Raw genomic sequence first — 12,318 nt, forward strand, 5'->3', positions numbered from 1 at the left:
CTATTTTGTCCATCAGCACTAAAGATATTGGGGAAGGACAGCAAGGTAATAATCCCTTTTTCTCCATCAATAAAAGTAGAATAACCTGTCCTTTTCAACAATGAAGATAGAGATGTATATGGAGATACGTATTCACTTTCTCAGGTAAAATTTTTTAAAAAGCTAGTTACCACGTGCTTACAACTGTAACAAGTATAAAGGTCTTCACTCAATCGATTCATGGATAGGTGGTCCTATCCATGACAGTCACTTTACACTGCATATAAGCAGAAAAACATAAATCAAACTAAAACAATGCAGATCACTGGGCACAGTGGCTCACACCTATAATCCCAGAACTTTGGAAGGTTGAGGTGAGAAGATTGCCTGAGATCAACCTGGGCAACTTGGCGAGACCTGTCTCTACAATAAATCAAAAATTTAGCCAGATGTGGTGGGGCATGCCTGTAGTTCTAGATACTTGGAAGGCTGAGGTGGAAGGATCAACTGAGCCCAGCAGGTCGAGGCTACAGTGGCTGTGAGCGTGTGCCACTGCACTCCAGCCTGGGTGACAGTGAGACTCCAACTCAAAAAAATCAAATAAATAAAACAGATCAATCAAAATGACTTTTATTGATGCTTTCCCTACCTCACTTCCTCCAGCCTTTTCTCCATCCATGTCTTCAGTTGATCCATCCAGAATTTAGGGTGGATCAACTGAAAAACTAATGCTTTAAGTGACAAAGACAACAGAAAACTCAAAAGGTCTTAAAGTTACATGAAAAAATCTCCTCCTAGCAATGTGTTTTGCACTTTTTTTGAGTTTCCTTGAGGTAGGTTCTCTAGAGTGATTTAAAGTTTTCAGGCATTGGTCTCCTCGGCAGTGGTCAGTGGGGCCACTTGCTCCCCAGTTGAAGTTCCCTTTATAACCAGAAAGTCAGCCATTTGAGGGGCTTCTCTGTGCTAGAAGGCCCCACATCAAGGACTAGCTTCCCCCCACCAGCAGCCTGAGCATTACCTACATGATATGACTTGCAGGATAAAAAATTTCTCCTACCCAGCCTATAATTTACTATTACCTCAAATTCTGCTGTAAGCAATTCCTTCGAGGTAAACATCATTTCCTCTATGAATTCTCTCTTAACATGGTGATCACTATACCATATTATCTACACTCACCACGAACCAGTATTACTGCCAGTGAAGCTAGAGCCAGTTATCCTGGTTTGAGGCTGTAATCTTAAGCAAGTCACTAGATCAATGTCTCGAGTTGACGTAACTGACCACATACATCATAACCACCTAGGTGACTAAGAGTTTAGATTCCTGAGTCCCACCTACTGAATAAAGTCTTGGAAATGGAATATGGGAATCTGCATTTTCAACAAGCATCCAGGCAGTTCTTATATACTTGCTCAGATCTACAAGACTAGGTCTAGTTGGCCTATACTTTGGTCTATAAAAATACCAAGAGAAACCTTTATTTCAGATATAGAGAAAATGAGAAAGAATGATATGAAAAGACTGATCCTCAGTTCTTCCTGGGTGACATGTTTCCAGTTTGAAGCAAAGTACATTAGCTCAGCAAGAACAAGTAATCAAGTGAGTTCCCAGCTTTGAGCTCTGTCAGAAACTACAGCCAACAAGACTACAGCTACCTATCATGGCCTCAAAAAAAGCCTTGTTGAGGCAGTTGATCATCTTCAACCACTTCCAGAAAAAGGTTCTAAAGGATCTGGAAGGACATGGGCAAATCTTGACAAAAGCCAAAGGATTCCTGAAGCTGGTGTGAAGAGCTATCAAGAGGCTTCAAAAGCATTACTAAACCAGTGTCAAGAAACTTCAGAGACAGAGAGCCTTCAAAGATCTGTTTAACACCTCATTTTAGATAAGGGTACAAAGAGAAGAAATGTCTTTAAAATATCATAGATCTTAGCTATATAGGATTCTCGTGTATTGCAATCTGTGAGAAATGATCCATCTCTTGAATTCTCTTAATCTAGACCTAATCTCCACACAAGGTTTAACATGTAGGAGGTGCTTGGCAAATATTTATGGAATGAGATAAAAACAAATGGGCCAATCCAGAAACAACAGAGAAGAAAGGAGGGTTTATAACTAGCTTAACACCAGTGAATAATAAAGAATATAACAGGGAAATAAAAGGCTGTTGACCAGTAGCCAGGTTTTTCTACACAGATAATCATCTCAAGTGGGGCCATCAAAACTCTTTGGAAAGCAAACTCTTAGGCTTTGTACTTCATCCTTCTAAGGTTACAACTGTCAGACACAAATTAAGCCTTAAAAGGTAACAGTTAAGAGTTCCTGGCCTTACTAGCCCAAGAAAGTTTTCATACCCAAGTCCTAGTTCAACAAAAAGAGACAGGACCATCATCAGGAGCAGCTATATAATTTTAATCTAAAGATCCGGGCATACAGAAAGCATTTTACATAAATTCTCTTGAATCTTTCATTATATCACAGGACATAAGGGCCTGAGAAAAATAAGTCTCCTTCCATAGGTCTTAGTCCTTGGCCTCTGAAGTAAAGATAATCCCTGGTAATCCAACAAGTATTTGCTACCCACTCTCATACTATTTGGTAGACACCCTTTGTGTCCTACCAAATAATACGGTCTGTCAAATAAACAGCCCTATTGTCTTCTGACTAAAGGATTGCATATAGCCTGAGAAACGACATTATGGCCAAGTAATCAGTACTTATAATAACATAGGCCTTTTAACTCTACATTTTTGTATTTATTAGGATGGCAGTTGGGGTTGGTAGCGTCTAACCTTCTATTCATAAGTGTCAGTTTGAGAGGGCTATGCATTGCAGTAGGCTATATTCAATGTTAGTTTTACAAAATGTTGCAAAGGAATCCCAGTGACTAATTAAGTCATTTATTCTTTGGACTTCAGTTTCTTATCTCTAAGTTAGCAGTAAGCTTCTCATGCTCAACTTCAGCCACATCTTAATTTTTAAGACTCTTCAGGGAATAGAAAATTTCACATATAATCAAAAAGAATGTTGGTTGATAAGAGTGGGGCTGAGCTCAAAATAAATCCTGGTATAACCTCCTTCTGGTTGCTCGTAAAGAAGGACACTGATACATAAAGGAAGTAACCAAGATGAAAAGCAAAGAAGAAACAACAGCATGAAGTGAAGAAATGACACAGATCCCCCACATATACACTTTAAAAACTTTATTTATATAAAAAACTCATTTGTTTTTAAAAGCATTAACAAGAGAGAAAGAAAAGAGAAACGGTATGGAGCAGAAGACAAGCCCCTTAGTAGTGTTCGGTGGTAAGGTGGGATTTTTGGTTCTCTGAAGTTTAATGTTTAGTGTTTGTATAAACAAAAGAGGAAAACAAAAACAAAAACAAACAGGTGAAGGTCCCCAAAAGCCCACACCGCTGTTCTGTTACCCACACCCCCACCGAGAAAAAAGAGCACCAGGAAAACAGCAGAGAAGAACAAGAGAAACCAAGAGTGGAGCCAAGTCTGGATGGGGGCAATCTGCCCTGTGCAGTGTGCTCTTAGGGTCAGAGAGCAAAAGGCTCCTTTCTGCTGGAGAATGTGGATAAGAGGGGGAAGAAATGGGAGGGGGAATAAAGGTAAATAAGGAATTTTAATGCATGGAGAAGGGGGGGTGGGTTGTGCACTTTTCTCCTACCCCATAGCCTCAATATATAAGGGAAGGGGAAGAGAGGGATAAATAATTCCAGTTGCATGAAAAAGAGCTTTTAGGTTAAGGGGAGTAGAAGGCAAAGAAGGAAAAGGCTTAAAAAAAAATAATCAACCCGCATAGCAGCTGATTTCTTTAGCCCAACCAGTTAATATGCACTACAGTGAGATGAGTGGTATAGTATTGGGGGTGGGAGGGGCAACTAGGAAAGACCACTTCCCTATAGCCCCTTCAGAGAAGATGGCAAATTCTGGGCACCTAAGGAATAAGAGTCACACGACTTACTCCTCCCACCAACTGCACTCTGAGGTTCATCAGAACAAGATTTTGCAAAATCCCAACCATATGTTATTGAGCACAAGATTGCGATGGCTGAAATCAGAGGCTATACTAGTCCCCAGTGGATAATTTGAGGTTCCCTAGGTCACTTCTTTTCTTTCTGCTATTTAGGGCCAACAGTAGATAAGAAAGCAACAAAATATAATTTGCAAAATTATGAGAAATGAGACTGCAGAGGCAAAGAAAGGCACGTGGAAGGGAGAAAGGAGATGCACCCCAGGCCAAAGGCACAAAGAAGAGGCAAAGCCAGGGGCAATCCTCACCTTATAAGGGTAAAGGGGACAGGAGTTATGTACATCAAGTCCTTTAATTGGCCAACCATTCCAGGGTAGAGGCAGGGGGCAGGTCTATAAGGGTAGGAAAAGAAATAGGGCGGGGGGGGAGCCAGTTTTGAAGCTTCCTGCCAGTTTCAGACTAACCGCTTCATGTACATTCCTACTAGCTCCTCCTAGAAGTTCCTCTTCTTTCCAAAAGATATCTTTCTGCTCCTTTTCAACTAAATAGTCTTCCTTGACATTATCCTCTTTCTATAGCCTCTTGTAAACGGCCAGGTCAAGTCAGCAGACACATCACAGGGTGGGAGAGGAAAGTTCAGGACAGCCTCTGTAAGGGGCAGCAGCCCCAGGGTTGGCATGAGGCTTGCAGAAGAGATGGAGTCTGTAGGTCCTTGACAGTCCCTGCCTCAAAGATGAGGAGAGCAAGGTTTCTTAGTCCCAGTTCCAGGAGACTGTCACTTACTCAAGGGCCCTTGCCAGGTGGAATGTGCCAATGTTGCCGGCCTTCTTTGCTTCAAAAATAGCCATTAGCAGGAATAAGGGAGAGCTCACACTTCCCCTTCTCTAAAAGAAAATAAAAAGTCCCTTCCCCACCAGGAAAAAAAACCTTGATTAAGAATCATCAGTTTATCAGACTGCTGGACATCGCACATACAGCATATTTTTCCCACACTTTCAGTGAAGATTTCCATTCTCTCCCTCCCTCCACTCAAGGCCAAGAGGTCCAGGGAGAGCTGGCAGAAAGAGCTAATCTGTGCAGTTTCTCAAGATACGCAAATAACTGAGGCAGGCTTCTTGGGAGAAATTGGAGGGGATGTGTGGGGGAGTGGGACAATTAAACTTCACTGGAAGAAGTTGGGAGTCGATGGAAAGAAGGCAGCCACTTAGGGCTGCAAGGGCAGGAGGCAGCCTGGCAGTTGGCACAATAGTCCAGCGAAGAAAAAGGAAAATCATCAGTCCATCTCACCACCAAAAAATAAAAGTACATATATTATAAGCCCAGATGGAGCGGAGACAGTGGTGCTAAATCTTCTGCTGTGGAGAAAAAAGAGAAAGAGAGGGTGTTAATGGGGTTGGGAATAAGGAATCCCAAAAAAAGACAGTTGCGCAAATCTGGAGGAAGGAAAGCACCACATCATAGAGAATCAGACCACCAGCTGCACGTCCCAGCCTCTTAAGAGGTAATAATCACAGAAGCAGAACTCTCCAAGCCCCATGTGGCTGAGACTAGAGTCTCTGGCCTGATCAGATCAGCATGATTGGCAAATTGCTGGCACACCAGAGCCTCCTTCCTCAAGGACTGTCTTAGGGGTGACTGGAGGACATACCACAGGGGGATAAGACACCTGGTTCCCCTCATCATCCAAAACCAACACATCCAACTCTTCCTCCAGAGATTCCTGCCCCTCGTCCTGCTGTGAACACATGCAATTTGTTAGTATGAGTAAAGAAACAGGAACCTCACTGAATGTGTGCCAGACCTAGGGAAACTCCCCAAATTTGTAAACTCAAACAAAACAAGATATAATAGTAAGAGAAGAGCAAAACATTCATAAACAGGCAGGGACGGGAAGAGGGTAACATATGAGCATAGATCAGTTAGTGTTAGTCCTATCATTATCGGTTTACAGGTTGCTTTCCCCATTCAGACCACAGCAGAACAATGGCCCAAGAAATTCTAACATAAGGCAATTCCCTTACTTTTTCTGAAAAACCCCTACCAGGAAAGGATGCCATCTTTCTTTCTGTACTTATTTTCGCATGTAACAAAGCACACAGGTTTCAAATTAGAACTAGCCTCAGACAGACAACAGCATGTAAAGAGAATTTACCATCAAGGGTGTTCCCTTCAATGGCTCCATATCGCCTAGATCCCCAGATCGATCCAGTGTTCTGTTGTGGTCCCCTCTCTCATTCAGTGTGGAATAGTTGTTATCTAATGAAAAAAGTACACAGAAACATGACATTCCCTTCTAGTGTACAATATATAAAGCAGATAAATGTAAATTATGCACATTTGTTGGGAACTGAGCTTTGCCAAATGCTCCAGAAAGGCATTCAAATCTGATGGTCCCTGACTTAAAAAGAACTTAAATCTAAAAAGGAAGACAATATATATGAAATACCCAGAGTATGATGTATGATAATAAAGTAAACAGAAGCGATCTGTCTGTAAAGGGTATTGGAATTAAATACCAACAGTGAATTGTGCCATAATAGTTAGGAATGACCCGACCAGGGAGAATAGGAGTTAAGTCTTTGGGGATATAGTAAAATATAATGAATTTAGAAAAGCAAATGGGAAACACATTCCAGTAGGAGGCATTACATGAGCAAAAAAATAGAGTGAAAAAAGAACAGTAAGTAGACCAGGTGGGCAGAGACAGTGTGACCATGTATTCCAGAGAATAGACCAGGTGGGCAGAGTCAGAGTGTGACCCTGTACTCCAGAGAAGGAGACCAGGTCGAACTGTGATAGGCTGTAAATAAGTTTACGGACACAGACGTGAGCCTGTAGTAATCAGGGAGACATAGAAGACTTTCTGAAAACTTCTGAGCATGTGGGAAAAGTAGATGAATCAAGTTTTACTAGATTTCTTTACATGCTTCCAAATGGAAACGGATCAGCTAATGCTCCCTTAGGATGGTAAATGTGTTAGAAAAAACTACAGTGCTAGACTACTTTCCTCAGCCCAGTGAAATATCACTCTACACCCTTAAGGCAGGAACTAATCACCTACCTAGTGATTTTGTGTTTGATCCCATACTGCTCATCTGAATTTCTTCCCGATCAAGTTTCTTATCTATATGGAGTCAGAAAGTTATCTGTGTAAAAAACCAACTCTTCAAAATCTATACACATCATAAAAATTGTTCTAGACTTTCCTCATTCCTTTCATTCAGACCTCTACTTATAGCACCTACTATATACCATGCACAAATCACAACTCTACAGCTGTTATCAAAGCCCTCATGAGCCTTGGAAAGATTCTTTCCCACAACCATTTTTTTGGGGGGGGAGGGGTTGGGATCTCACTCTGTCACCCAGGTTAGAGTACGGTCGGTGATTCTGGCTCACCACAGCCATGACCTCCTAGGCTCAGGCACTACTTTCACCTCAGTCTCCCAAGTAGCTGGGACTACAGGCACACGCCACCATGCCCAACTAATTTTTGTGTTTTTTATAGAGACAAGGTCTCACTGTGTTGCCCAGGTTGGTCTTGAACTCCTGGGCTCAAGCAATTCTCCTGCCTCAGCCTCCCAAAGTGCTGGGATTACAAGCATGAGCCACCACACCCGGGGTAGGGAGGAGATTTTAATGGTCTTTTCAGATAATTGTGGCTCTTCTTCTTTGGTAGTATACTAATAAGTAGTAGTTTCTTAAAGGTCAGCAGTAATGTGGAATCTGAAACCAAATTAACAATTCCTTCATATTCTGTTAAATTAAAATCCATTGATCTGTCTTACACTTTGAACGGATCAATTATGCATGCATGATTTTGAAACATCAAGTATTGATCACTTGTAAAATACTGGTTCACAGAGTTATGTAGACGTTCCAAATGTTAACACATCTCATTATACAGTATTTTTTAAAAACCACATTCATTAATATCACCACTTATTTCATTAGAAAGGTCTTTTTAAGTATTGGGAAGTAACCAGACACACAGTGGCAGATAAAGTTTTTCAAAATTACAATTTTCACAAGAAAGCTCAGGCAACAAACACTGTCAGTTATTTTCCTCAAAGTGTCAAGCCCACTGCATTCATTTTTGAGAAAATGTTTGCCAAATATTCACATCTAACTAATCAGATTGTCTGCTAAGCATATTTTCCAAGTAAAAATGGTATTCCATTTAAAAAGTGGCTAGTCCCATTAGTAACTCCAACAACACAGTGTTTTTCCTCTAGATAGCCATCATGTTTTGGTACGAAGCAGGACCGCTTTATGAGTATTTCCTATTTCGTCAACACACAATACTTTAAAAATGTATACTCAAGGGTAGAAAATAATTTGCTGCCCTGGTTTGTGCTAAGCTACTAGTAGTAAGCACCACACATCTGTGCCATCAGTACAAATGTCAACAGTCTTGGGACTCTAGGTCATACTTTAAGAACCAATGATCAAGGAAAAAGTCAAGTGTTACTAAAATAATAAGGGTTACAATATACACTTTAAGTGGAAAAGAAAAAACCTACAAAACAAAATATACAAGGCATCTCTTAGGGAAAAATGTGTTTGCTTACATGGAAAAATGTTTAAAAAGACAACCTGCCCAGTGCAGTGGCTTACAGCTGTAATCTCAGCACTTTGGGAGGTGGAGGCAAGAGTACTGCCTGAGCCCATGGGATCAAAACCAGCCTGGCAACATGGTGAGACCAGTCTCTATAATAAATTAAAAAATTAGCCGGACGTGGTGGCCTGTAGTTCCAGCTACTTGGAAGGCTGAGGCGAAAGGATTGCCTGAGCCCAGCAGGTTGAGGCTGCGGTGGCCATGAGTGTGCCACTGCACTCTAGCCTGGGCAACAGAGTGAGATTCTGACCCAAAACAAAACAAAAAAAAGATATAACCCAACATAACAGTGGTTATTGCTTGGCAATTGAAACAAGAGAGTTTTCATTTTTTTGGTAGTCTGTATTTTGTAATTTTGTAATAGTAAACAGAGAAAATCTAAAGAGACTAAGACTAGGGTTTACTTTCCACAAGCAATGATGGGGAAATCACACCCAGCTTAATTATCTGTTTTGTTATAATTTCTAACGCTTAGACCTACCTGCTTCTGCGTTACAATCCTGAAATAGAGTGTTATTCCCTTCCCACAAAACACTAGGTCATTCAGAAATAAATACATAACCGATTTCATAGGTAGTAAGCCCACTAAAGAATAGAAGGAGAGGATAAAAGGAGAAGGTTGTGCCCTCTGAACACTGTACCTGATTTTTGGTTCCGGTCAATGAGAGGGAGAGTGCTGTCATCATATGAATGACTGCTCTGGCTTCGAGAAGCATTGTTTAGATTCACCTGAAGGCACACACAAAATCCAATAATGTCATAGAATACTGAATTCACCCATATCTCGTTCTCTAATGAGCATAAACCTCTAGGCTGCTATTCCCACATACAGCTCTTATGAAAGGCAACTCATAAGGGTTGAATAAATACCCTACATAGTGAAACACCAAGGCATTATGGCTCCTACTTGTGTTCCTGAATAGGAGATTAAAAAGGATCCAAACATTGATACTATCAGAAGGAACAATAGTGTCAGAGAATTGTAAATTCCCTTAAAGGGCTATGGTACATTTGGGGAAAAATTTAAAATGCTATCATCATCCTTTATCACCATCAGCACCTACAGTGTGTTATGACCTAGAGGGGAACCAGAGCTGTTCCGGCAACAAATGAACTGAAGGCACCCCATTCTTTTGAGGAGGAACCAAATAATATCTACTATTTAAGAGACTTGGGTCAAAATGGATTTACTGTGATAGCAAAATAGAAGAAACCAAAGAAGACAGAAGCGATACCCTGGAGTCAAAAAAAAAAAGTCTTGGTCTCAAGAGTTATACCTGAAAGTCTGATTTCTTCCATCCTTCCTTTTCCAGTGGCTTCCTCAGTTCCTTATATCCCCAGATTGTCTGTAATACAAGTGCTGCAGCTCGAACTTCTTTTTCTGAGCGGTTCCTTTTGAGGAAAGTAATGCCATATGGAATTTGGAGGTCCGACCAGCAAAGAAGCTTAGAACCTTTACTCTCTAATAATAACGTAAGAATATAAACGCTGAGCTGGGCTTGGTGGCTCAGCCTGTAATCCCACGCCTTTGGGAGGCTGAGGTGAGTGGATTGCCTGAGCCCGCAGGTTCGAGACCTGTCTGGGCAACTTGGCAAGACCTCATCTCTACAATAAATCAAAAAATCAGCCGGGCGTGGTAGCACATGCCTGTAATTCGGCTATTCAGAAGGCTGAGGCGAAAGGATAGCCGGAGCCCAGCAGGTCGAGGCTGTGGTGGCCGGGAAACGGCCACTGTACTCCAGTCTGGGCAACAGAGTGAGACTCCAACTCAAAAAAAAAAAGAATATAAACACTGGCCAGGCACACTCAGTAGCTCACACCTATAACCCCAGCACTTTGGGAGGTGGAGGTAGAAAGATCACTTGAGCCCAGGAGTTCAAAACCAGTCTGGGCAACATAGCAAGATTCCATCTCTAACAGAAAATAAAAAACTAGCCATGTGGTGGTGTGTACCTGTAGTCTCAACTACTCAGAAGGCTATGGCTGAGGATAAGTTGAGCCCAGGAGTTCAAGGATGTAATGAGGCTGGGCTCAGTGGCTCAGCCTGTAATCCCACACTTTGGGAGGCTGAGGTGAGTGAATCGCCTGAGCCTGCGGGTTTGAGACCCGCCTGGGCAACTTGGCGAGACCTCATCTCTACAATAAATCAAAAAAACTAGCCAGGCGTGGTAGCGCACCTGTAGTTCCCGCTACTTAGAAGGCTGAGGCGGAAGTATAGCTGGAGCCCAGCAGGTCAAGGTTGCGGTGGCCAGGAGTGTGCCACTGCACTCCAATCTGGGCGACAGAGTGAGACTCCAACTCAAAACAAACAAACAAACAAAAAAAGGATGTAATGAGCTACAATCACACCATTGCACCCCAGGCTGGGTAACAGAGAGAGACCCTGTCTCTAAAAAACATTAAAAATTAGCCGGGATCGGTGGCTCAGCCTGTAATCCCAGCGCTTTGGGAGGCTGAGGTGAGTGGATTGCCTGAACCTGCGGGTTTGAGATCCGCCTGGGCAATTTGGCGAGACCTCATCTCTACGATAAATCAAAAAATTAGCCGGGTGTGGTAGCACGCGCCTGTAGTTCCAGCTACTTGGAAGGCTGAGGCGGAAGGATCGCTGGAGCCCAACAGGTCAAGGCTGCGGTGGCCAGGAGCGACCACTGCACTCCACCCAGTCTGGGTGACAGAGTGAGACTCCAACTCAAAAAAAAAAAAATAAAAAATAAAGTTTAATAAAACAAAACAAAAAAAAACACATTAAAAATTAAAAGGTAAAAAAGAACATAAAATAGACAAAAACAGTTTCTACCAAATCCTGTAGTCTATCCCAAACAATAACACAAAAATGTTTGGCTTAAGAGTCTAGTATCAGCTTATAGATCAACGTAAGGACAGAAAATAGAGTAACAGTTTTTCACACTTCACACATAAGTAAGAGAAAATAATCTTAGAAAGAAAATGAGGAAAGCAACTACTCCCCACTCACACTCAAATTCTTCTGACTGTAATTTTAAATGGTGAGCTCACCCTGATTTGTTGATCAGCACCAGCTTCTCAATACCCTGTGTCTCTCGAAGTTTTTTGGCAGCCTCCAAGTTCTCAGCAATAACCTCATTGATAGTGTTCAAAATAGAGACCACAGTGTCCTCAGAGAAATTCCAGGAGGAATTCTGCTGTCCTCCTGGCAGATTCTTTACCAAGTTAGGAATAGCATGTTTACCTATAGCAATAAGACAGAAGGAATAACATATGCAGGGAGAAAAGGCCATGTCAGGTCATGAGGAGACTTACACTATACTTAATTGAATTATTCATATCAAGTGTAGGTACTAACCACATGAATCAACTTCATTATCCTATAGGGTTATCACATCAAAAAAGCAAAGGACCTGAAATAGCCAAGGATTTATTGCCCTTTCTATTCCTTTGTTTCTTCTCTCCTCCTTCAATCACATTGAAACAATGTGAATACTGTTATCAAATATACTATACAGTCCTTTCAGACATTCTAATGAAAACAATACCTTTTTTTTTTTCAAGTTGGTGTCTCACTCTGTTGCCCAGGCTGGAGTGAAGTGGCATGCTCAAGGCCACCACAGTCTCAACCTGCTGGGCTCAGGTGATCCTTCCGCCTCAGCCTTTCAAGTGGCTGGAACTACAGGAGTGTGCCACCATGCCCACCTAATTTTTTGATTTATTGTAGAGATGAGGTCTCACCAAGTTGCCCAGGCTGGTCTTGAACCCATGG

General features: G+C 41.8%; 1 protein-coding gene across 2 annotated transcripts in view; it reads right to left on the bottom strand.

The window, feature by feature from the left end:
- Positions 1-3,171: 3,171 nt before the first annotated feature.
- CTNND1 (catenin delta 1) overlaps positions 3,172-12,318 on the bottom strand; it is a 102,400-nt gene continuing 93,253 nt past the window's right edge. The window contains exons 16-22 of one of the 2 annotated variants that reach the window (XM_021711108.1): positions 11,598-11,790; positions 9,860-9,974; positions 9,224-9,311; positions 7,026-7,088; positions 6,117-6,220; positions 5,613-5,699; positions 3,172-5,319 (exon numbers count right to left, since the gene is read on the bottom strand). In XM_021711108.1, the coding sequence (XP_021566783.1) occupies positions 5,308-5,319; positions 5,613-5,699; positions 6,117-6,220; positions 7,026-7,088; positions 9,224-9,311; positions 9,860-9,974; positions 11,598-11,790 (662 nt within the window). In that variant the 3' untranslated portion in view covers positions 3,172-5,307. The remainder of the gene's footprint in view (positions 5,320-5,612; positions 5,700-6,116; positions 6,221-7,025; positions 7,089-9,223; positions 9,312-9,859; positions 9,975-11,597; positions 11,791-12,318) is intronic. The other variant, XM_008055486.2, reaches the window with a different exon arrangement.

This window comes from Carlito syrichta, unplaced genomic scaffold, assembly GCF_000164805.1.
Source record: "Carlito syrichta isolate Samal-C Ts95f unplaced genomic scaffold, Tarsius_syrichta-2.0.1 Scaffold301866, whole genome shotgun sequence".
NCBI classification, from domain to species: Eukaryota; Metazoa; Chordata; class Mammalia; order Primates; family Tarsiidae; genus Carlito; species Carlito syrichta.